We start from the raw sequence: 26908 nt of genomic DNA, 5'->3' as shown, positions 1-26908 counted from the left end.
GTAAGCCACAATAAACCCTAGCGGGGTGCAGAAGGAGACATTTTGGACGCACCTACTATTTTTTTCAAAGGAATATATTCAGTAACTCACATATTCCGAAATTTACAAGGATTTCAAATAACACAATTCGGTATAAGAATAAAATTCGATTTTTTATATTTACCTGAAAATCTTGTACCGACGGAGGTTGAGATGCCGTTACGTGGCTTCTATGTGGTGTGCTTATATCTACGTTTCCCCGTATTGTTTCCGGATAAAAGATTTCTGCCACCAGAAGACTGGACCACCTTGGAGATGATAAACAACCTCCTTCCAAGTAATGGCATCGAGATTGCAAACATCTGTGAATTTGAAGATAATGTAGATCAATTTTAACAAATTAAACACGAATTGAAAATTCAACTGTCTCACGTTTACTTTTGGATTTTGCGTAAAATGTGAAGGTAAAGGCGGATAATACTATTATCTCAGAAAAATTATTATAATGATAATAATTTGTCTGTGGTTCATGTGAGTGGTTTTGGTTATATTAAGTTGGGTATTTTCAGTTTTTGGAGATTTTCACCGAATTTCTCTTATTTTTTATTGATTTCGGATATATCTGGAAATGTTGATTTAAGTAACACTTTGTGAGATTTGTCCTGACAGTTCGCAAAACTGCAACACGTATTTCAATATACAAAAATTCATCAGTGTGTGAGTATGAACACGCCTGAGGAAGTTTTTGTATAGGAAAAAACGTGTGACGGTTTTTGTAAACTATCCAGAATATTTGAAACAGTTTATCCATCGAGTAAACTCTAACTAATCTTCAAATTGTAGCCAAACTAACAAAAGTATATTTTTTCCAGATATACAGATAATTTAGACTTGGTATTAATGTGTCATATCACTCAAACAAATCCATTGTTGAAGAATTATCTCATATTGTTAAGTACCAAGTCATAACGTATCAGTTTATCTAATAATTTTTTATTCATTGCAATCATCTCACATACTCATATATCAGAAAGATCGCCATCAGGGTAGCATCGGCATATTTCAACCAATTTATTATTAATAAACACTTTAGTACAAGAATGATATATAAGGGAACAAAGAGCAGAAGATAGTTCAACAAATTCACTCCAATAAAAACAAAACAATAATGAACTATATTTAAAAATCTTCATTTGAGTTATTTCGTCCATTGGTGAAAAACAAATGTGTTTTCATCTAGAAGGTAAGTATATCCATCAGATACTGATCCATCAGTTTCACCGTTACGGCTTTTAAAATGTTGAATATTCAGATTGCATGATTTAACTAAAAAACAACGACCCACTTGTATGGAACGCCGTTTTACTTTTTATTGTCACAAATATTCATTCCTCAATTTATTCAACTAACAATTTATTTGTTTGAATTTAATTGATTCATGCATTTGTTGGACACATTAAAAACGATTGTTCGCAAAATTTGTTCTATTTTAAATGATACTTGATTTAAAATGTTACATGAATTAATTTGTTTTATGAAAAGTGGCGAACAGTTATAAAATAGATTCATTGTTTGAAACTTTTGGAAGTAAATGTTTTTCTTATGTACTGTTTTTGTAACTATCGAATAATTTACTACAATTTCTGTGAAACATGAATTAAAACAATTGTTGATAATTTTGATTCGGCGCTAGCATCGAGCGGATTCTTGCAGAAGCTGAATTTTTAAATCTGGCAACATGATAGTCTAGTGATAGTAACACAATATTCCGTCCAACCGCAGCGCCGAATAAAAATTATCAACAATCAATTCAATTCATGTATCACCTAGAAGCAACAATCAAAACAATTCATTTTTATAAAATAACAATAGAAAGTAAAAGGAGGTGTCACGCCGTTTTACTTTCTATCGAGCTGGATTATTTTGTTTGTTGAATTTCAGTGATACATGAATTAAATTGATTGTTGATAATTTTTATTCGGTGCTGAGGTAGAGCGTATTTTTTTGGGACTACATAACTGCAAATATGTATAGCGTTGATCATAGAACAATAATAATTCGTTCGACCTCAGCGACGAATAAAAATCATCAACAATCAATTTGATTCATGTATCACCTACATGCAACAATCAAAACAATTTATTTTCACATAAAACTAATAGAAAGTAAAATTATTTATATTCCTTTGAAAAGAATTAAATTATTTTGTTTGTTGAATTTCAGTGATACATGAATTAAATTGTTTGTTGATAATTTTTATTCGGCGCTGCGGTCGAACGGATTATTACCGTACTATGACCAATGACATACATATTGAATGCAGTTATGTAGTTCCGCAAAAATACGCCCGACGTCAGCGCCGAATAAAAATATCAACATACAATTTAATGCATGTATCACTGAAATGCAACAAACAAATTAATTCAATTTTTTCCAAACGAATAATAATAAAAATTAAAACAAAAAATTATTTTGTTTGTTGAATTTCAGTGATACATGAATTAAATTGATTGTTGATAATTTTTATTCGGCGCCACGCTTGAACGGCGTTTTGCGTTTTGTCGTACTATAAATGAACTAGCATGTTGCCATATGTAACACTTGAAGTTGTTGATAAATCCTCTCGATACCAGCGCCGAATTAAAATTATCAACAATCGTTTTAAATGTATCTTTCAAATACAACAAACCTTTTAAATCATCAAAAAATTTAATTCTTTGCCAGAAATTAGCTTTCTAAAAAGGTTGATGAAATAAAATGATACTTGCTTGAGAATGTTTTGCAGTCATTCAAATATATTCATTGAAATTTTATTTCCAAACTTACTTTCAGAAATTGAATTTAAAGTTTCATTATAATTCAACTGTCATATAAATAACTAACATTTTATTCAAAGGTCAAAATTATATGCGGAATTGAAACGTTTGTTGAATTTACTGGAATAATACATTCCATTGACTGTTGAATAAAAATGTTTCTTCATTGCTGAGTTGAACTATATGTATATAGATTATTTTTCAGCATAATATATAGCAAATTGGCGTTCCATTTTCCAATACTCTGAAACAATATTTTTCTTTGGAATCAATAAAAGCTTCAAGTTATTTCATTAGTCTTTTTTAGTCAAATTATAATTTTATTCATGCAACATTTCAAATCAAGTGTCATTTAAAATAGAACAAATTTTGCGAAGAGTCGTTTTCAATATGTCGAACAAATGCATGAATCAATTGAATTTAAACAAATAAATTGTTAGGTGAATAAATTGAGAAATGAATATATGTGACAATAAAAAGTAAAACGGCGATCCATACACTTGCATGTCTATATCCCCTTCTATATTTTGCTATATCTTTTTTATCTGCGAGAGTAACAACTCTCATCAGACTACCAGAATATTATCATATATTTTTTGTGCAAAGTGTCGTCCGATTTGTGTCACCTTCAACTTTGAAATTTCAAATACGGTCCTGTAACTTTATAGCAATATTTACTCGGAAATGTTCATGAAATACTTCTTAAACTCTTTTATTATTGAAGTATCGAATGCAATTCGATCGACACAGTTATTCTGAATGGAAAATTTTGCACAGTCTTACCTGTGCTTCATTTTCATTTTGTTCACAATAATAAACATTTGCTAGTCCAACAAGTTTCGTGGAGAAATTTATTCTCATATTCAGTTTTAATCTGGACGTTAACTTTGTGCACGTGCAAAAAGTGCACGTGATTTCTTTATCTGTTAAGCAAATGAAAACTATAGATGAGCTCTAAACAGTCATATAAAGGAATTAGGATATCCTTATAATTTTTCAGAATTTCATAATTAATTTTCTTCAAATTCTTTTCATAATAAGGTATGACTATTTATTTTATCTGAAGGTGATTGACAATGTTTCATGATGAATTTCATTAGTTCGGACTTCCATTTTCTGATATTATCTATACAGTGTGTAAAAGCCAAATGAAATAAATTCATTATTTCAGTTACTGCACATATTAAAAAAAACCCTAAACACGTCAAATGTAAATTATAATTTGACATTCTTCAACATAAAAATGCCACCCCTACCTTCAACCCCCTTCGAATGACAGGTATAACCCCCAATTTTTTAAATGGGAAGCATAGATTTGTGATATATCGTTTGCAAGGTCTTTTCATTTTCTATTCAAAGATGTTATGTGGTTACCGAAATTCCATAAAATACAGTCAAAAACTAAAATGTAATGCAAAACGCAATGAAATGTAGAATACGAGAAAGAACTATGGATGTTAACGAATGAGATGTTTGAAATTTTCCCCGCGAACGTCTTGGCAACATCCTAATCTCAAACAAAACTGCCTTCTAACCTTATTTGGAATATCAGGCGTGATCGACCTAATCGCAAGCGTTATTCGTTCTTTTAAGTCATTCAAATCTGAAGGTTTAGTTTTGCACCCATTGCTCTTTACATATCTCCATGAAAAAATCTAATGATGAAAGATCAGGTGATCGCGCTGGCCATTCAATCGATCCTCGCCTGCCTATCCACCGATTGGAAAATGTTGTATCGAGGTATTGTCAGACATTGACTTGGTAATGTGGTGGTGGTCCATCCTACTGAAACCATATCGTTTTCACTGGAACTTGAGGGTTTCCTGGATCAGGATATAAATTTGCTAAACTTGGAATGAGATAATTTTGAAGTAGTGCCAAATAATTATTGCCATTCAGGTTGCCCTCAATGAAAAAGGAACGAATGATGTGGTTTCCTACAATCCCTGCCCGAACAATAACTTCTTGAGGGTATTGCGTGTGTTCTTCTCTGATCCAGTGAGGATTTTCCGCCGACCAGTAGCGGCAATTTTGCCGATTAGCATAACCGTTAAGAGACAAAGTACACTCATCAGAAATTGGATGATATATTGATGATAAATTGGATGATATTGTTATCCAACATGTCCATCATTTGCTCACAAAAATAAGTTCTTCTATCGAAATCGTCTTCCATGAGCTCCTCGAGTAGATATCATTTTATAGGGATGCATTTTATTTTTTTTCAATATGTTTACTATCGATGTATGGCTAACATTGAATGTAGTGGATGCCTGTCTACTCGATGTATGTGGGTTTTTCTCAAACTTAAGCATCACATCTAATTTGAGTTCATCACTCATTGCATTAGCAGCTACTTTTTTCATCTACACCTCATGATCAATCTCGCGAAATTGCTTCTCTATTTTACTTATTGTTCCTTGAGATATAGGCGGTAGATTAGGAAATTTCTAATGAAGTAGACGAGCTACTTTCTGTTATGTTCGGGTTGTATCTCGGTAACCAATCATTTGTAAAACTGTTATTTTATGTATTTCCGTTAATCTAACCATTTGTCAGACTTGAAGTAAACAAACTTTAAATTTGAATCAAAATACTGACAACTAATGTTGTAACATACAAAACAAGTCGACAAGACGTTTTAAACTAACGTTGTCACGGAAATTATTTACAGTTTTTTAAAGGGTACCATCTGAAAAGAACATTGTTATGGTTTGTGCCCACTTTTTTACTATTAACACCACAAAATGAAATAAGTTTTGAGTATATTGCAATAAGTTTTGAGTGTATTTTATGCAATTTCAGTAACCACATGATTTTAATTTATTTTAGCCTCATTGTTGCAATGAACTTGAAAGCGATACCATTTTTGAAAAGAGAATGGAGAGACCTTTCAAACAAGCCTATAATTCTCATTAAAAAAATTCAAGGTTCTACCCGTCATTCGACGGGGGTTGAAGGTAGGGCTAGCATTTTTCCGTTCTATTAAAATATGTACCTTAACCGAAATAATGAATTAATTTTATTTGGCTTTTACACACTGTATAAAATGATTTGAAATCCCTGAAAGAACTAACAAAAAAAAAGAATAATTAAAAAAGAATAGCTGAAAATAACTTAACGTGAAGTAACTTGGCTTCGAATCTCTTAACTCATTTATTTTTATTTTGAATTTTTGTTCAATCGTTCAAATTTTTTACTAGTATTTTATTTCACTATTATTTGATTTCAGGTTTTTTTGCTTAATATATTTGTTATTTTCAGTTATTCTTTTTTAATTCTTCTTTCAAAAGTTCTTTCAGGGATTTCATTTTATATAGTATTAGACAATGGAAGTCCGAACTATTGAAAATCTTTCTTTCATTATTATTAGCGTAAGTAATTATTTGATAAAGAGGACAATGTACTGAAAATTTCTCAAAAATCAAATATTTACCTGGTGACTTCTACAGTTTGTGTGAAATACCCTTCATAAGGTATCTGCACAACATATCTCCATATTCCTTGATAGTTTTTAGCAAATACAGGTGTGGCGTATTCGACTTTGGCTGGGCACGGCGTAGGTGGTCCTTCATATCTTGGGGGAGCTGACACGTCATCTCTTCTCTCCAGCGGAATCTGTGAAGACGGGACACTTGATAGTGAACTGAGTTGTCCATTCATTGCTTTATACAAGTCGCAGAACACACCACCACCATCACAAAACTTTCTAGCTTGCCTTTCTGATTTCTTCACTTTCTCATTTTCTGGCCGTTCCGTAGAAGATTTTTCAATGGGGGCAGATGTATCACTCCTTCCATTTCTGTCAACGTTGTTATTATCGAAAGAGGATATTCTGAAAATAATTTAGATGAATGAAATATCAAAATCTTAATTCAATTCAATTATTCAGATAAATGAAATATCAATATCCTAATTCAGTTCGATTATTCTCACGAATAAAAGGAGCAGTTGAATTTATTGTGCTTCCAAATGTCAGGCTGAAAGATGTCCTTTTGATAAGATGAAACTTTTCGCAAGAAAAAATGTAGAACTGTATTGAATAATCATAAAAACGAAACAAATATTCTTGTACCAAAAAAATTGTTCCAACTCAGGGAGAATAACACTCCTATTCCTGGATTTATCCATTCTGACAACAATAACTTCATGAAATTTTGAGCAATCATATCGATTTTCATGTCTGTATGTCCATAACCATGGAAAAGTGGACTTGTTAGCTTCCCGAATGATTGAAACATGATCAGAAATTAGTCAGACCATATACCACATGAAGCATAGACAACAACTCGTTGTGGACCGTTTAGAAAAATGGTCTCACTAAAAGTGTGCTCTCAAGAAAATAAATGACAATGGAACATTTTCCATTGAAATATATATATAATCAGCTGAGGAAACCAGCAGCTTTAGTGGGAAAAGGCGATGGCTTCTTCCAAACTACGAATATCAGAGATGAGATTGTCAATTTCATTCAGCTTTCCAATTCAGGAGAGGAAAACTTCTTGTGAAATGATCAATCAAGAAACCTCAGTGAAAGCTGCCCCATTATTAACGCAAAAAAGTTGAATATAATGCTTTCTGGATCACGAAGTAACCTTCAAATTTCTGCTTTAAAAATGAACTTATGATTAAACATAATAAGACGAAATATATAGAGTTCAATAGCAAACATAGAAGGCCTTTGAATTTACCGCTCTCATATAAAGGAGTGTCAATTGAGCCATCCATAATGGTGCAGTTCTTAGGAACACAATTCGACTGCAAACTATCATGGAACTTGCTGAACAAATGTTTCTATGTGGTCACTACACTCCAAAACATGCTGGAACGAGAATGTCTGCTTGGAGTTTACTATGCACTGGGGTACTCCGCTATTTCATATAGTATCGTTGTCTGGGGTCAAGCGTCCGAACTACAAAGAGTGTTTGTGTTGCAAAAACGTATTATCAGACGTATTTTCTGCTTATGTTATAGAACATCATGCCGAGACACTTTCAAAAGTAATAAAATTCTCACGGTGCCCTCTATTTATATATTGAAACTGTTTACTCACATTTTCAAGAACCTAAACAGCTTTAGAAGGCATTGCGATATTCACATGTATGACACCAGAAACAAAAGAAATATTTTACCGAGCTTTTGAGCTATTAGTTGTACAGTTACCAAAGTTGATCAGACAATATCTGAATGAAGATTGAATATAAGCATAGTAATAGCTTTTCAATATATTCAATGGAACACATTTACGGAGATTACGAATTACAAAACAATGTTTGTTTCGACATTTTTCTCAAAATATAATCAACGTGCTTGTTCCAAGAGAGTTGAGCATCAATGTTCAAACCTAAAAATTTTACAAATTAGAGATGACTTCATTGACTAAATTCATCGTGACATCCTGAGTTGTCTTGCCAATTTGGAAGCCATATTGAGAGTCTGGGATGATTTTATACTTCTTGCAAAAAGAGAAGAGTATTCTTTGATAAGTTTTCTCGAATATTTTGGAAAATGCAGATAGTAACGCAACTCCTCTGTAATTGAAAACCGAGTGGTTGTCATTTTTCTTATGGATAGGCACTATTATTGCATGTTTGAGTCGAGAAGGAAATATACCTTCGACTAAGGAGATATTAATGAGGTATAAGAGGGGTTCGATCAAATTTTCAACAACTTCGAACAAGAGGTTGCAAGGTACTTCATCCACACCACTGGAAGTTTGGGAGACATCAACACCCTCGTTTACAGATAATTCATTTTCAATCAATAACATATTTTGGCAAGAATTGGCTTTTTTTATCACATGCGGTATTCTGTTTGATTATAGTCCAGGCAACCTTAGATTTATTTGTGGCTCCAAGAAATTTGGGGCCGAAGTAAGACTTCTTTAAAATTTATATCTTTTGTCGATGCTGTTTCAAAAGTAATTCATATTGTTGGTTAATGATTTCATCATATCGGATTTTACTGATTTGGAAAATATATCTGAGTAATTTTCCTTCATTAACGATCTCCTTAGTTATTCAAGGTTTATTGTTATTAGATTTTTATGTGTATTTGTTTGATGTAATTCCTTAGAAAAGGCTTTATCGAATGGGTTGAGAAATGAGTCATAAAAAATAGAGAATTTTTCATCAGTATTACCGTTGCTGCAATATATAGATAGCCAATCCTCAAGAGCCAATAAAGCATTCAAAAAGTGAATGTTTTGATCACAGAAGGATTTTTTGAGAAAATAATTGGTTACCTTTACAGTAGGAGCGGTGATTGGTAAAACTATATATTGGAGTGCATGATCCGAGAAATCTATGTGACTGACGTCTACCGTAGACACACTATTGCCCTGAATTCTTGTGTAATCGAAAATACATTGATTCAATCCGTAAGAGGCAAATAAATTACGCCATTGCCATCAGTGGAATTCTTATGGAAGTTGAAATTAAAATCACCACAAACGATACAAGAGGTTTGAACATTTTTTTCAAAAAGAGAATCGAGAAATAGTTCCATATTATGTATGAATGATAGACTATTGGGAGATGGTGGTCTGTAAAAACAGTTTACGCGGATTTTGAAGTTGTCAGCGGTTATTTCGACAGCAGCATATTCAAACGTACCCTGAGATTTTTCGACGGTAGTGTGTAAGAGTGTATAATCGTGAATATTTTTAACAAAGATAGCTACCCCTCCACCAACTTTATCGTTACGGCAAAAATAATCGGAAAGAGTACAACAATTGACATTGACAGCTAAAATTTCATTTCCTTGTCACCAAGTATCTGTTAAGCAAACTACATCCGGATATTCAAGAGACTGTAATAAAGAATCAAGTTCACTTATTTTGTTTCTTAAACTATGAATGTTCAGATCACTTGATCACTTCATTATCAACGAGTCCTTTGACTTTTCCACCTGCCGATATAAAGGAGATGTCTCCTAATGTACTGGAAAGGACAGGATGGACGATGATCTAGGAGGACAACTCCTCTGGAGGATGTACAATGAGTCACATGTGGCCTAAGTGCTGTGGGCCTACACTTACCCTCCCTTCTCTACAGATACAGATAGGCACTACTCGCTGGGAGCCAAATTTGGCGAATACGCTGGATGTAAGAGCAATTCGAAGTTCAATTCATGAAGTTTTGCCATTGTTTTGATTGACTTGTGATACAGTGCGTTGTAACGCAATTTTTTTTTCGCCATACGCGGATGTTTCTTTGCAATTTCAGCCATCAGACGCTCCAATAACGCTATATAATATTCACTGTTGATAGCATTTTCCATCTCAAAATAGTCGATGAATATTACACCACGCCAATTCCGAAATACTGAAGCCATAACGTTTTCGGTCGATTGTTGTGCTTTCGGGCGCTTTGGACGAGGTTCACCAGTTGCTCTTTCCTCAGATGACGATCGTTTTGATTCCGGAGTGAAGTGATGGATCTATGTTTCATCCATTGTCATATCGAAGCAGAAATTTTAGTTTGTTATATTCAAACATGGCTAAACACTGCTCAGAATCATTGAAACGTTATTGTTTTTGGTCAACAGTGAGCTCGCGCAGCACCCATTTTCAACAGAGCTTTCTCATAATTAAATGGTCATGCAATATAAAGCCAACACGTTCTTTTGATACCTCTACAATGCCAGCTAACTCACGTAACTTCACTTTACGATCATTCAAAACGATTTTGTGGATTTTTTTGTTACTGATATTACTGCCTTATTTGGACGTCCACTGCGTTCTGTGTCATCGGTGACTCTACAACCACGTTTGAAGTCAGCAAACCAACGTTCAATTGTTGTTTCAGATGGAGCGGATTCCTTTAAACACTTTTCAAGCCATTGCTTTGCAATTATTATGTTATCGTGCAAATAAAAATGATATTTTCTATATGGTACCACTTTATTGTATCTCCAACAACGGTAAGTACTCGACTGCGTCTTTAGGGCAAGTCTACATGAAAAAACATTCGTGTACAAAAAGATCTTAATATACAGGACTGGAAACTAACAACTATGTTTTATTATTAATATATGACACCACTTCACCTAAGGTGAAACATTACACTATCCAGTGATAATTTGCAATAACTAACAACAAACATTAGGATTAATTTGCCATAATTAATCGCTCAGGTGCCCTAATTTTATTACGGGGTCTCAGAGATCTACCACTATTAGTTTCATCACCTTCCATATTACCATTTTCCGTATTCACTAACTGTTCACTACTGTGAGTCCCCGTTTTTCCCTTCCAATCTACAATATTTCCTTTTAAAGCAGATCGTGGAGTGAAAGAAACATTATTTGTTTTAGATATTGTATTTGAATATTCTTCGTCTGAATAATCTTTTTTAATTGATTCATATGTCTTTTCCATGTCAATCCACAATCGGTTTCTACCAGGAAAGTTTTTCTGCCCAATATTTCTTCAATTTGCTTGAAATTGCTTTGCTTGAAAAGTATTTTTTCCATCAAAAAGAATGGTTAAATTAAACCATGAAATTGGTTTTGAAACTAACAAAAGTAGTGTCATCTTAGCACAATAACTCACAAACTTATGAGTATAATATCATGAAATTTGAGAAAGCTCTGATTGCAATAAGACTAGCGCCATCTATGTGTTAGGCCCAAGACTTTTTCAGGCCAGGTAATAGTATCGGAAGCGATGAAAGTTATGATTGTCAATGAAAAACCCCTTCCTTGGAAAGACCCCTTCCCACTGTGGAGTGGAACGCAAATTGTTCAGCTAGTAGATTTGCTTTTTATATGGCTGTTGTTTCAATTGAACCATCCGCTTGTATTAGTGGTGGAATTGTGGATTTTGTTAAGTTCTGATTAACAGCTTTAGCTATCGACCAGAAGGATCTACACCCGTTGGGATTGGCAAGCAGTTTATTGAAAAGGGCTTCCCAAGGCGGTCCGTTGCAAACCTGAGCTTCGCGGATAGTGTCTCCTGTCGATCCCATCGTCTTCAAAAGGAGAAATGTCGTCACTGTTGTTGAGGGCTGAATCATATTCGTAATCAAGTCTAACATCGCTCTTGAGATTTTGGTGAGTCAAATGATGCTACCTGATGTTGGATCACGAATGCTTTGTTTTTGGGCTCTGGTTTCAATTAGGACCCTGAAGCTATGCCTCAAAGGTAGAACTCTATGTATGGAAGGAATGCTTCTCGGATAGAGTACTTTGAGCTTTGAAAATCATTGAAAAATTCAAAGGTATGTACAGCTATAGAGGCTGCCATTTCTAATCCATACACTTTATTTGACAAAGACACATTGTTTCCTTAAAATATTACAGTTTTCAATTTCTTTTACTTCCACTTCCTCAAACAAAACTGTTCTCTTAATGTTGGCAAAGATTGCATTGAAGTATAGTCATCTAAATTGGACGAATTCACAAGTGATTTATTAGTGAGAATTTTTTTTGTCTATTCCAGTACATTGTTGATATAAGAGAAAGAATATTTTGTAATGAAATCTCCAAACATTCTTTCCCCAACGCACCTACAGGGTAGGTTCTGATAAATGCCTACCGAGAGACAAGTTCCTCGGTTAATGCCGAGAGAGTTTAAAAAAATATGTTTTCCCGTTAACCAGCCGTCGCACCCCTACAAACGACAACCCTCAGAAGCCGAAACTTGTGCGAGCCAAGGATTAACGAGGTCTTACCTTTTAACGTGTGATTCCTAACAGGAAGTGTTGGTGTATATGGGATTTCTTTCCCGCTTTTGAGGCTTTGTACACTAAATAGGGCTGTAACTAGTTACAAAATGTTTCTTCCTCTTCTTTCTTCCCTGCACTGGTCTATAGGTGGTCTGGTTGAATTATTTCAACGTGGCACTACTGCAAGACGAACGAAAAACATCCACAAAACTATTCTCTGTGAGATGTGTTGCATACATGTCTGTTAGATATCATTCAATGTCCGTCGTTGTATTAGCCGGAGAAGTGGTTGTTTTTCGGCAAGCATTTACCACAATCTACTGTGTAGGTGCGTTGGGGGAGATGAATGTATCGAGATTTCATTTCAAAAATATTTTCTCATTCGTATGTATCTCTCCCCGATACATGAATAATGCAATAGTCCTTTGTTGCCCTAGCTCATAAGCCTTTCAATTGGGAGTCTTCCCTCTATCTAGCGCCACCACTGTCAACCACTGTTGTATGTACAAAATTAAATAAACTATTTCTAATTAATACAATTATATGATATACTATAATTTCCTAAAAGGGATAGAAAACGAACAAAAATGAAATTCAGGACATTCCACGCTTAGCCCAATAGACCACTGTGTGTATACATAAATTATTACTTTATCAGTATCCATTTATTATTGAATTCAGCTAGCTAATTACATTGTCTCCCAGAAAGCCTAGACATTCAAGGTCCACAATGCCCTACAGTGTATATTGTACATGTTTTGTCCAGTTTCCTTGCCTCTCATATGTCCCATTCATCCCTCACCACGCTCTCTGCCCATTCATTTGCGACTAGTATCCATTCATAACTCTTTCCATTCTTGTCTCTCAGTTGCATTGCTCCCTTTTCTCATTCCAGCCGCTCTTTCCATTCTCGCTACCCAACTTTGTCTCCGGCCATATATTTCTCAATCACATGCTCTGCCGTTTCAGGTTCCCCCCCCACATCTACATGAGCAGGGTGCCTCCGGACCCAGGTTGAACCTAGCCAGGTATCTCGGAAAATTACCGTGCCCCGTGAACAGTTGAACTGCCTCCCTCGAGAGGTTTAATAATTCATACCGTGCTCTACAGAATATGTAGTGCAGTCGTCCAGTCATACCGTTTTCCCATTCTCTCTGCCATTCTTCCGTGACATTTTCCTTTATCCTCTTCCATTCTTCTCTTTCACCACTCATTCGTATTCGTATTCATACCTTTGTTGGCCTCCTGGTGCGCTTTTCTACTACTAGGATTACCATCATGGTGCCCCTTTCGCCAGACAACTTCGGTCCGTACTCCCCTTATACTCCTTTCCTCAATCATAAGCTGAATCATAACTATCTATTTATTCTTTACTCGTACTGTCTTCATCAGTTCCGCTATAGCGGAGTCACTGACTACTCTGACATTATCATTCATACTCCACATTCCAATCGCTATAGCGATCAGTTCTGTTTCATTCACACTGCTATATCCGGGAATCCTTTCATTACCTAGAACCCATCCAACCTCGTTCCTTTCATATGTCCAGCCTATGCCCGTTCTTCCTTTATTCTCACTCACGCCGGCGTCCACGTACACTTCAGTCATTTCCTCGTCCAGCATCTCTTCCTCCAGTAATAACCCTTGTATCCAGGGAAGTATCTTGTCTCCTCCTTTCACTCTGTCACCAATCGTCCTTTCACCGTTCATTTTCCATTCATGGTATCTCACCCTGACTTCAATATGAAGTGGGGTTATACTCCTCGATACAGTCGAAAAACATTATATCTCTGAGAAAACGATACTTGAGAGTTAGTTATACGAAACTTGGCTACCGTGAACAACAGCCATTAGCTAAATGTGTTTCTCGATTGAATTATTTCAGAGACTGGTGGTATATGAGTACTTGATTTTCACTTGCTCAATATACCATTGTGATGATAACTCATGATATTGAAGCATACCAAATATTTAATGATACGTTGGTATAGAGTAAATGATATGTTCCTTTTAGCAAGTTCCAGAGCCATAAAAAGATTCCAGTTTACTGAAACCTTGTCAATATTTCTTAAAAGGTATTGCATGAAAATCAAAGTGACTGACTATATATGGCAAATATTGCAAGAAACTAAATATTGAATTAGTGATTCTCTCAAGTTTATAATCGATATGATTACTCATTCAATCAACATTTGGAAGGTTTCATGGATGTACGTCATTCTAATTGAAAAATAGTTTCATGCTCACCTGTTATCTGAAATGGGATCGCTCTTGAAGTTAGCTACTTTTGGTAAAGTCGCATCTGCTTTGAGAATTGGCAAAGTTCTGCTCAGGTACTTCAGGGTCATGTTTTTGATGAGTTCACTAAAAAATTAATTGAACATTGTTATCAAATAACATGTTATCATATTACTTTTATAATTGAATTAGATATAATTTTGATCGTACACTATTCTGGAGAGCAAAACATTGATTCACAGTGAATCAATTTATGTATTAATTTTATGAAAAATTTAGGTTGAGTTTTGCTCAAAAGATTATAAAACACATTTGATGGAAAAGATAGTAACCAAACGATTCGCTCTATTTCAACTTGTAGTAGAACTTATTCAAATTCCTTGTCATTCAACTAGTTTTCGAGACTCAGTTCTTCATGACAATAACCAAGTTAATTTTTTTCTACCACTATTTGGAACCAAAGGAAATCATATTGGTGAACCACTTTCATAAACTATTCAGAAAGTTTTTTTGAAATCCAGTTTTGTTGAGAGTAGTCTCCAGAACTTAATATTTAAAAAACCCATCAAAATTTTCTTTGCTCTATCCGAATGACAATCATTCGTTACAGAAAAAATTATTCAAGTAACAATTCATTGAGACATTTTCACTGAACAGTTTATAAAATCTTAACATGGGTTTCACCGTAAAATGGCTCACTCAGACATGTTCCCAGTAAATAATAAATTGATTTTTTAAACGGTTTCATTCAGCTTGCTCTGTTTGTTTGGGTCAAATTCAGTAATTGAAGTTTGACTCTCTTCCTGTTGACAGATTGATCTAATATTTAATAATAATGAATAAAGAATAATGAATGATTGTATTGAAAGGTTAGTCAGTACAAGAGATACTAACCTAAGCTAACAAATGGCAAAATGATAAATGCACATGATAAATCAAGGCAGATATTGCTCTTTCATTTAACCAACATACACATTCAGTTTTCATTACATAGTTCGGTCAAATTACACTAAAAAATAAGAGTGAAGGTCCATAAATTTACAACAAGCTGCAAATGCGTATAATTGTTCAAAACATAGTTAAAAATAAGATTTTGAAATTCCGAATGATTTCGATGCCTGGAAAAAAAATTATTCGAGGTCAAAGGTCTGAAATTTCGAAAAAAAGGGTTTTTCGCGATTTTCAGGAAAACGGTGAGTTTTATCATGAAATAATTTCAGATTAAAATTGTAGATCATAAAATTCTCTACAAAAAATGTATCAATACTTTTTTTTCTCAGAGCCATCGTTTCTGAGATACGACGAGTCAAAAAGTTGTAAAAGTTGTAATCGTCATTATATGCCACGTATATACATCTCTGAAGTTGTAATTTGAGTAAGAATATTTTTCTATTGGTATACATAAGCCAGGAAAAGCTCAAAGTCAAACCGAAATATATTCGTAAAAAAGTTTATCTACTTTTGCAAAGAGTCAAAATCATGTACTATTTTTACACAGAATAACTGGCTGTGTTACGACGTCTGCATTTCACAGGAGGGGTACAGCAACAGTCTTCAAAATGTTTGAAAAACAAGATTTACTTCAATGTGCTGAAGTTTTCAAAAAAAGTAATTCGACTCAACAAGAAATTATCACCAACGGGATTCAGTTTCTTCTTTCTATGTACTAAGCTCCGGAAAAAACCACCTGCTTAGATAAGTATCGATATGCATGTATCGTAAAAAACACTAAAAATATGAAACAGGTGCAATTAGCTTGTCTTCCTTCAACCTCAGTTGCTGCTCATCAACATCTTTTCCGGGTATATTACCAAGTTCAAGTGTGACTTGGTTATGAGCTAGACCCAAAAGATTGGGGTTGGAAGCTGTCGACAATGCATTAGAACCTATTCAGACTTAACTCCCACCTGCGCCGGAAAAACTGCTGAACACAATTTTTTGCAACTGTAAAAAGGGATGTAGCGATAAATGTGGTTGTAAAAAGTTGGACTGTTGTGTTCTCTGGTGTGTACACATTGTCAAGGCCAGTCATGTTCTAATGCTGAATCACCAATAGTGGAGGATTCATTTGATACCAACGAGGAAACATGCGATACATCACTCTTGACGCAGTTTACCTACACCCAGGATGAACATCAAGAAGAAGAAGATTATGAAGAAGAAGAAGACCAAGAAGAAGAACGACAAGAAGAAGTATTTGAAGGTTATGACTCAGATGAATTAGATGATCAGATGAATCCTAATATATTTTATTATACAAGTTTTCAATTTCACAGAATTACAACAGACATGTGGAATAGGCCTACTGGGGAAACCACGTTGAAAAATTGCCTCATAGGTGGCGTGGAAACGTGTGCATAATATAATGACGATTACAACTTTTACAACTTTTTGCCTCGTCGTATCTCAGAAACGGTGGCTCTAAGAAAAAAAGTATTGATACATTTTTTGTAGAGAATTTTATGATATACAATTTTTAATAGAAGTTATTTTATGATAAAACCCACCGTTTTCCTGAAAATCGTGAAGAACCAATTTTTTTCGAGATTTTTGACCTTTGACTCCGAATAAAATTTTTTCCCGGCATCGCAATCATTTGGAATTTTAAAATCTTATTTCTAACAATTTTTGGAACAATTACACGCGTTTGCAGCTTGTTGTAAATTTATATACCTTCCAATGTCTAGATTGACCGGATTAACAATACAATTTAATAAATTCTGTATCATTGTAAATCCAAGATGGCCGCAGCTACAGAATGGCGGATTACATATATTTCACAACTACCTCAATATGTTGCGTTCCAATATTGACGTATCGAAAGGCGCTATGGGCTACATTGCAGAAATTGTTTGACTTCAGTTTCGTCGAACTGTAATGTACGAAACAGATGTACCGTCAGTTCAGATCAATTTTGGATGAGACGGCGTACATCTTACCCACCCTAAAGCCATATAGTTTCCAGCAAAGTTCAATTATGGGACGGCTGAAAGAATGGGACTGTGAAAGAATTCTGGCTACAGAGTCTAACGGTTCTCCTTTTATTCACCTTCATTAGATATTTTTGTATTGAAAATTATTTTGTATCATTTTATATATTGGTGAATAATAAATGTATTACTTTTTACCGAAGTATGCGCTGGTCAGGCCCTATTCCCCGAAGCCCCGATACATTCGGAAGGGCGCGCCAGCACCCTCGCACGCCAGCGCAGTGCGTCAAGAATGACAGCCTTCTGCATCTGTCCGACTAAGATTTCTGCCTTAGTGCGGCAGGCCGGTATGATTTTAAGATTCGAGAGTAGAGAGGGCATAATTCCACCACGGACTCCAATAATCAGAACAACCATTTCGACAGATTGGTCTGGATAGAGTGTGCGGAGTTCGAAGAGAAAATCTCGATATTTTATCCGTTTCTCCTCCTCTTTTCGGACGATATTCTTCTCGCCAGGAGCTGAAAACTCCACGATAAATATCGTCTTGCTCTGGTCGTCGAGAAGGACTACATCAGGCGTATTAGCCTGTATGAGCCTGAGGGTGGGGAACGAATAGTTCCAATAAATTCGACACTTCTCGTTCCCCACAACGGATTCAATATCCCCCGGAGCGTAGGGCAACACCGGTGTCTCGTCAATGTCGTAAGAGTGCCGTTGATTGTAATATAGTTCTCTTAGGGCCGCGTTATGTCGATGGATTAGGGTCTCGGGCGCTTCGTGGCAGGCCCTGCGACTTATTATTATTATTAAGGATTTTACCCTTAATTTTGTCATGGGCTTCCTTTGTCCACAAAATGCAAGGCAATACTGTAGACCACGCAATTGTATATGTAGGCTCGAAATTGTTTAAAGAAGGACAAGCATAAGTCGAGTAAAATCTTTGGAAGGTTTATTTGTTGAGGAGTTAGATTGCAACAAATTTTCGGGAAATAAACCTTGTAATACTGAGGCACTAAATGAAGTAAACAGAATGACAAGAATTGGGTAACCAAATTAAAAACTTGAAAGTAAAACAAAATATTTTAACTGGTTTTATTGATAAAAAAAGAAAAATTATGTAGATAATACACTAAAATTTAAAAAATAATTCGGATGGTTCCAGGTAGCAGTCATCACTGCTGAGGAGAGTGGTGTGATGACTGCTACCTGGGTAATCTACAGCATTGATCAATACCGTAGATTGCTGAGGATAATGGTGTGATGACTGCTACTTAGGACCTTCCGAATTACTTGATATAATTGTGAAATAATTTCTTGGCTGTGAAAAAAAATTTTGAGTGGTCGGTATTCAGGGTTTAACAAAACATGTTTTTCAAATTTGATTAGATTCTTCATGTGGCAAACAATAGCAACCTTCTTTGAATTTCATCTGAAAACATATTTTCGAATTATCTTTGTATCTCTTTCTTTGGTGACTCGAAATAAACTCTCTCAAAAAAGTCAGTACGGGATTTGTATACGAGTTCACGACTGTAAAAATACTTATTACTTACAAAGGATACGATGACCCTAACACATTTTGACCAAGAGGGTTTCTCGGAATGTAACCCTTGTTCAAATCACCACATAAATTGTTTGGAGAAACATGAGGAACACGGTCTTCGTCCTCTCTGCAGTCGACCGCGCTATTTGAGTAGGGTGGGGGTCGAAAAATTGGAGGTTCTGCTCTTGGAGACTCAACGAAAGCATAATAACCTTCTGGAGTAGCTTCCGCGTCAATAATGTCCGCAGCTCTCAAATGATCGTATGATTGTAAAACTAGTAACTGAAAAAAAATACAATATTCAAATGTTAACGTTTCGAAAGAAAAATATGTGACTTTTCGAATTGACATTCAAAATGTATTGAATAAAAATAATAATGAAAACGAAACATAAATGTTTATAGTAGGGAAAAACAATAATGCGAACTATGCGAACTATAACACAACTAAGTACGCGCGGCTGCACCGCGCTGATGAGGCCAATAGCCAGAAACACGTGTCCGCGGTTTGCCCCCTTTTTGGAGTGTTATGTCCACTATTTGTTACATTTTTTATTTATATATATATATATATATATATATATATATATATATATATATATATATATATATATATATATATATATATATATGTATATATATATATATATATATATATATATATATATATGAAATCTGAAGTTTTCACGGATAGGAATATGCTGAACTGGTTTTTCCGGGTATTTGATCCGTGTATGTGATATTATCTCTAATTTCACCGACGTTTCGACAAAATCTCAACTCACTTCTTACTATAATGGTAAAATGGTATTCGTTATGTGTTCAGAAATAGATTAGTCCATAAACCCTCTACTACCTACTATTTAAACGTTGTTGAGTTTTACCTCAACAACGTTCTTCTTCTTCTTAGTTGAAGAATACCATTTTACCATTATAGTAAGAAGTGAGTTGAGCAAGGTCAACAAATTTCTGAACACGTAACAGCACACCTTGATAATGACAAATGAGATTTTGTCGAAACGTCGGTGAAATTAGAGATAATATCACATACACGGATCAAATACCCGGAAAAACCAGTTCAGCATATATATATATATATATATATATATATATATATATATATATATATATATATATATATATATATATAGACCGGTAGACAGCTGTTTCAGCCTATTGGGCATCGTCAGTACCAGGCAGGCGGTCGTCGATTGAAAACAAAATGTGAAAAACCAAGCATATAGTATGCCAACTGACTATATGTGAAAAGTTTTCTTTCCTCATACGAGGAATTGGACAAATTTCGGATATGCGGTTGGTTACCTCGTTCACAAGTAGATGGGGCGATGACAAATCTGTTATTTATTGTCCGTTTCAGTCTAGTTCATGGAATTATACTCTGAAGGAATTCGATTTTCAATTATCGGAAATCATCGACTTTATGTTGATGATAGACACTATCTCACACTGGCGAGTGGCCAAACAGCCTGAATCCAGTCTGCAAGTTTGTGCCAATAATTGAAAATATATTGCGGCAGTTGTATCGCCTACAGCATGAGCAGGAATAACTTCAGTGAAGAATCCTGCGCTGACACCTGTCGGATAAAATCCAACCTCCTTCGTGGTATTTGCCAGAGGAGAAGTTTTTTTCTGAAAGGTGTCCATTAAACTGCACATATCATAAAATCAGAATTTTTGAAAGAAGGTAGTTTTATGAATGAATTGAAACTTGTAAAATCAATACGCAGTAAAATTAACGAAAATGATGTTATATTGACTAGAGCAGATAAAGGCAACACTGTGGTTGTTATTAACCGAATCGACTATGTCAACAAAACCTTTGATTTCTTGAATTTAGGAAATTTTTAAATGGTGAAACGTGACCAACTTGATTCTTTCCAAAGACAAGTGAAAGATTTCTTGAAAAATTCAAACATACTTTTTATTGAAAGGGAAAAGTTCGAATCAACATTGATGTACCCCAAATTCCTAAATTATATCCACTCATAAAACTGCACAAACAGAGTTATCCAATTAGACCAGTGCTTTCCTTTGTAACTGAACCATCAGTGAAATTATCAGAAAGGCCGATCAATATCATCTTGAACCATTGTAACTTCCAACTAAAATTCATTCTACGGAATTCATATGACTTAATCAATAAAATAGAGAACATACATCTATCGGACAACGCAAAATTACTATCCTTTGATGTGCAGAATCTATTTCCCAGCATACCTCCTGATGATACTATTACTTTAGTAATAGAATTATTAGATGAAAATAGAGTGAACCCAGTCATGAAACGAGAAATAATTGACCTTATGTCGTTATGTCTCAAACGAAATGATTTTCAATATAACAACAATATTTATTCCTCCTCAAAAAGTTTAATTATGCAAAATCCATTGAGCCCCTTACTTGCAGACATTTTCATGGATAATCTAGAGAAGTCGATCTTTAAACATCTTTTGAATAAGAATTTCTTGTATTGGCATAGATATGTGGATGGCGTTTTGGTATGTTTTACAGGTACTAAAAGGCAATTAGATACTTTTCATAGGGATAATAACAAAATTCATGAAAACATTAAATTCACTATTGAAATAGAAGCAGACAACTCAATCAATTTCTTGGACTCAACAATTAGTAGAATGAACAACAAACATGATTTTTCAATGTATCACAAACTGTCCTATACGGATATTACTATACCTTACGATTCTACCCATCCTTATCAACACAAAGTAGCAGCTCATAATTGCATGATTCACAGATTAGTCAATGTTCCTCTTTCAATAAATAATTTCAATAAAGAACTTAATATCATCAAGCAAATTGCGGTTAACGATGGGTTTAAAGCCGAATTAATAATCAAAATACTTGCCAAGAAAGTCTACCTAAAAGCGATTCGAGACGTTTTTCCTATTGATAAGGTAGATAATCAAAATTATAAAACTTCAACGTATTTTGGACAACCAACGGAAAAAGTGGCTTCATTTTTGAGGAAACGAGATATTAAAATTGCATATAGAAGAAATAATACGTTGAGAAAGTTAGTTGAAAATAATAAAGACAAATTCCAAATTCGAGAAATCAGGAGTGTATAAATTAAAGTGTGGAACGTGCCCTAAGGTATATATATATATATATATATATATATATATATATATATATATATATATATATATATATATATATATATATATATATATATATATTAATATATATATATATATATATATATATATATATATATATATATTGGTCAAACTGGCAGAACATTCAGGAATCGAATCCAGGAACATCATAATAGCTATGTAAATAAGAACACAAATTCGACATATGCAAATCACCTTTTAGAAGAAAATCATATCTTCAACGAAGAGTTCGAAATTTTGCACCTAGAAAATAAAGGTTTGAAACTGAATAATTTGGAAGCAATGAAAATTAATAAACTCAAAAATTCAAACATTCTAATGAATGATTGATTAGATTTGAATAGATCACCATTATTGAACTTGTTTTCTTAAAAACCGAGAAAGAATTATTATTGATGTAGATTTGAGGTAATATGCTTCAGGAGATCATAATTGAGCAGGTACCCTAGGTAGAGGTTTAGGTAATTTTTTGGAATTAGTCTCAATTATGGTTACCGGTAGTATATAAATAGTAGTGTAAGAAACAACTTGAAGTATTCAATTCACATGACAGAGCTACTGTGCTAGCGAAACATGTTGTGATATAATTTTCAAAAAAAGTTTGTGGAGGTCAAATCGTGAGGTGTAGTTTTTGAAATCATGATAAACTGTTTATATGTGTAGATATGTAGATCATGCAAAGAAGTAACTTTCAGATACAAAGTGGATCGATGTTCCTACTTCCATAGGAACATCGATTTACACAAAAAAATACTTTTGGAAAAACTACTTCTATATGATCATCGAACTATACAAAAACACTTCTACACATCTTTCTGAAAAGTTTATCATGAAATCAATTATTTTCTTCCTCTCCTTGAGAGCCTAATGAATTCCTAGAACGACTATTGATATGTCGTATTACAGAAAAAATCATCATTTCATTATCGATGGAATGAATGGAACAGTTGAATTTCAAAGTAGAAATCAGATCCAATTAGTTAGATGGCTAGAAAGAATCATTGGTGGATTGAAACAAAACAGGGTAGCTTATTTCGAATCTGCTCTGAATGCTTGCAGACTTTGGGTCAAAGTATAAACTCTAAATATCATCATTTCATTTATATTCATTGTATTGTCATCTACATTCAACGAATTTGTGGAAACGTGATCATTTTTCAACTTTTATATCAGTTAATTCACGGAAAATTATAAAATTATTTCATTGAACACACATAGAAATTCTATTCATTGTAAATTATTGTAGTATCATATTCCAATAGCTTATTTCCCTCGAAAGAAAATTCATATAGATAAGGAATGAAGAAAGTTCTAGAATAAAGGCCAGGTGTAATCACATTACATTTCTTTCAACCCTTTTTTTTGAGATTCTGATCTGTAGGGAACAGAGCAGGACTGTTAAAATTTTGAAAATATAAAAAATATTCAGCATGGGAATTATCAAAACAACGCCCCTTTTCAATTCGTTAATAGTCAAGGGAACATATCCCTTGTGAAAATACCTTTTTACACAAACGATCTTGCAAGTAAATCTCTATTGCATTTTGCAAACAAAAAATACTGAAACACCAAATTGTCCTATTTTATCAATTTAATATTACAGAATAGCTGATAATACAAAATTGTAGAGGCATTTTTTCGTTATTCGACCTACTTGAACATGTTACCGTTTCTGATATGCCGGTATAGCCCCCACATTTTTCATACTCGCACATATTCACATGAACTCAATCTCGCAAATTAAGTTTAATGGAGCATTTCCGCATCCTTTCAAATACTTACAATGAAAATCGCTTTCCCCGTCATACTGTTAGTTACACTTCACACCAAAGAAGGAATGCGAAAACAAAAAAGTATCCAAGAATAAGAATGCCTACTAACACATTGTATCACAACCTGTAAATACTGGTCACCTGATATTGTTATGGATGTCCGCGAAGAACTGTTGCTTTACATTCAGATATACACCTGAAGCGCTCGTCAAGAATAACGGGATATGCATATTTTCATTGGAGCCTAATATTACATCAGTAGGTTGAGGAAGACACGACTTTCGTATGATAGACCAGTCTGTGAGGAATGAAAGTGTATCTCTGAGATTGTTCAGGTGAATTTTCAAATAAAGATGGTATTAATAGTACTTTTTTATCTTTGCTGTGTTAGAAAATTAGCTGTATGAGTTCGATTTAAAATCAAACGAATATTTTATCGGAATTTCAACATTTGTCATAGTAACCACTCGTTATCGAAAGTTACATCAAAATATATTCATTTGTGAAAAAAAATTTAATTCAAAACTTCAGGGTTTATTAGGATCTTAATCTACACACAGATATACTTAGATTCCGATTTTTAAGGGACTCGCGAGGAAACATGTCAATATCAAACAAGAAAAATGAGAAATCAAATTAACTATGTTTTTTTCACCACTTGTATTTGTTTTTTTTTTTCTTAAGGACAAAACACAAACACTACAGAAAAATTCTTAAGGCGCTCTAAGAGCTGTGCTCGTGCGTGGATTTGAATCGCTGGAAATTAAATCCATTTCGAAAAAAGTTTTCAGGAAGTTTAATCCATGTGAAAGAGTTCTCAAACAGTGAAGTTCGAGATATCCTGAGTTGAATCTCAAAACGATAAGCAGCCACAGTCCGTCGCGTATTCCTGATATGTGCCGCTCTTGGTGGAATCAAATGTGCCAAGTCACTTGAACAGTTCTCGTGAAAGTATCCGTAGTATATCCAACCTTGCTTCGATGTTCCAGACTATCAAGGTTGCAAGTGATGTGGACATCTCCAATCAGGCGAATGGCTTTTTTTTGGGCTGAATACAGCAGCTTCAGGATATGCTTAGGGGCGGAACTCCATACATAAGAACAGTACTCTAAAGAAGGTACGATCTGAGCTTTCGTCCTATAAGAACATTCTCAATCGAGTACAATAAACTGAAATAATTAACAATATAACAATGCAACCCTAGTGTTGCAACCTGGCAACTGACAGATCTATCGTAAAGTTGGACATTTTTGAGCTTATACGTACTCGGAATATTTCGACATACGCGCGCTATTTGTGTTGTTTACAGTAACTCAAAAGATTCATGTCGGCCCAAAAATAGAATTGAATCGTGAACATTTTCGTGCGATTATTTTTCACAACTTTCGACGTGGATTAACTCAGCAACAGTGCATGGATGAACTTAATTCAATTTTTGGCGATGGAGCTCCATCAAGGACCAGTGTTTATCGATGGTGTGGTGAATTCAATCATTGTCGTGGTCACTCCAAGACGAATTTCGTGATGGTCGTCCAAAATCAGTTGTTGTTCCGAAAACTATTGATGCTGTGCGCGAATTGATATTGCAAGATCGTCATGTGACATATCGTGAGATTGAGACAACCTTAGGCATTAGTGGGACCAGCACACATTCAATATTGCATAAAAATTTGAGTGTCAAAAAAATTTGTTCGCGTTGGATCCCACACAATTTGTCAATCGCTCAAAAAAAGGCTCGTGTCGATTGGTCGAAGGAAATGCTCAAAAAATTCGATCGCGGTGCTGCGAAACACGTCTATGACATCGTGACAGGTAATGAATCGTGGATTTACGCTTATATATAAACCCGAAAGTAAACAGCAGTCGACTGTATGGGTGTTTCAAATCTAACAAAAGATGTTCGCGCACGAAGCACTTCCAAGCAAATGGTCGCCTGTTTTTTCGAAAAAACTATACATGTCGCAACCGTACCACTAGAACAGCGCAGAACAGTCAATTCTGAGTGGTACACAACCATTTGTTTGCCAGTTGTCTTCCAAGAAATCAGGAAAACCAACCTCCGAAGACAGATCACTCTTCACCACGACAATACGAGCTCTCACACGTCGGCTCAAACAACTGCATTTTTGAGCACCCAAAGCATCGATTTGATGAGTCATCCGCCGTATAGTCCTGACTTGGCACCGAATGACTTCTTTTTCTTCCCGTACGTAAAAAACAAACTGAGAAGTCAACGTTTTTCGACACCTGAAGAAGCGTTTGCTGCATTCAGAATGCATGTTTTGGAGATACCTCAATCAGAGTATTAAAGGTGCTTCGACAATTGGTTCAAACGCATGCGAAAGTGTATAAATCTTCATGGGGAATATTTTGAAAAACAATAAAGTCATTTCGTATAGAACTGAAGATGAACTATACTGGATCTGACCATATATCATTTCCAGATGACGCCAACTTGGTCGGTAAAACGCTCAGATACATGATAGATAAAATTTCGAATATTTCAAATCACTGAAACTTCAACATCGATTCTCTATAGGGTAACTTGAAGATTTAACCGACTTTGTTGGCTGGTCTATGAATGAAACTCCATATTATTACTGTGGGGTCATATGACAAAGCAGAGGTCATTTCAATTCCATGTTATTCGGGATATTTCCAATATGTATACATTCTTAGCTTGAATCTCAACGGTACTTATTTTACAGTAATTGGGTCAATGAACAATATGACGATAATGTTCTCGAGAATTATATTTCGTTACTGAAAGTACCGGAGTACCGGTCATACCTTTTTTCC

General features: G+C 34.6%; 1 protein-coding gene across 1 annotated transcript in view; it reads right to left on the bottom strand.

Annotated features, from left to right (window-relative positions):
* The window catches only part of spz6 (Spaetzle domain-containing protein 6), a 29690-nt gene extending 5401 nt beyond the window's left edge, over positions 1-24289 (bottom strand). Inside the window, exons 1-5 of the mRNA XM_074170724.1 lie at positions 24120-24289; positions 19188-19459; positions 14711-14827; positions 6232-6630; positions 164-341 (exon numbers count right to left, since the gene is read on the bottom strand). Coding sequence (XP_074026825.1) covers positions 164-341; positions 6232-6630; positions 14711-14827; positions 19188-19459; positions 24120-24143 — 990 coding nt within the window. The 5' untranslated portion in view covers positions 24144-24289. The remainder of the gene's footprint in view (positions 1-163; positions 342-6231; positions 6631-14710; positions 14828-19187; positions 19460-24119) is intronic.
* Positions 24290-26908: the final 2619 nt, after the last annotated feature.

This window comes from Leptinotarsa decemlineata, unplaced genomic scaffold (assembly GCF_025532065.1).
Source record: "Leptinotarsa decemlineata unplaced genomic scaffold, Ldec_3_MD MMD2_P_RNA_scaffold_9, whole genome shotgun sequence".
NCBI classification, from domain to species: domain Eukaryota; kingdom Metazoa; phylum Arthropoda; class Insecta; order Coleoptera; family Chrysomelidae; genus Leptinotarsa; species Leptinotarsa decemlineata.
This window is presented reverse-complemented; position numbering and strand designations above follow the sequence as displayed.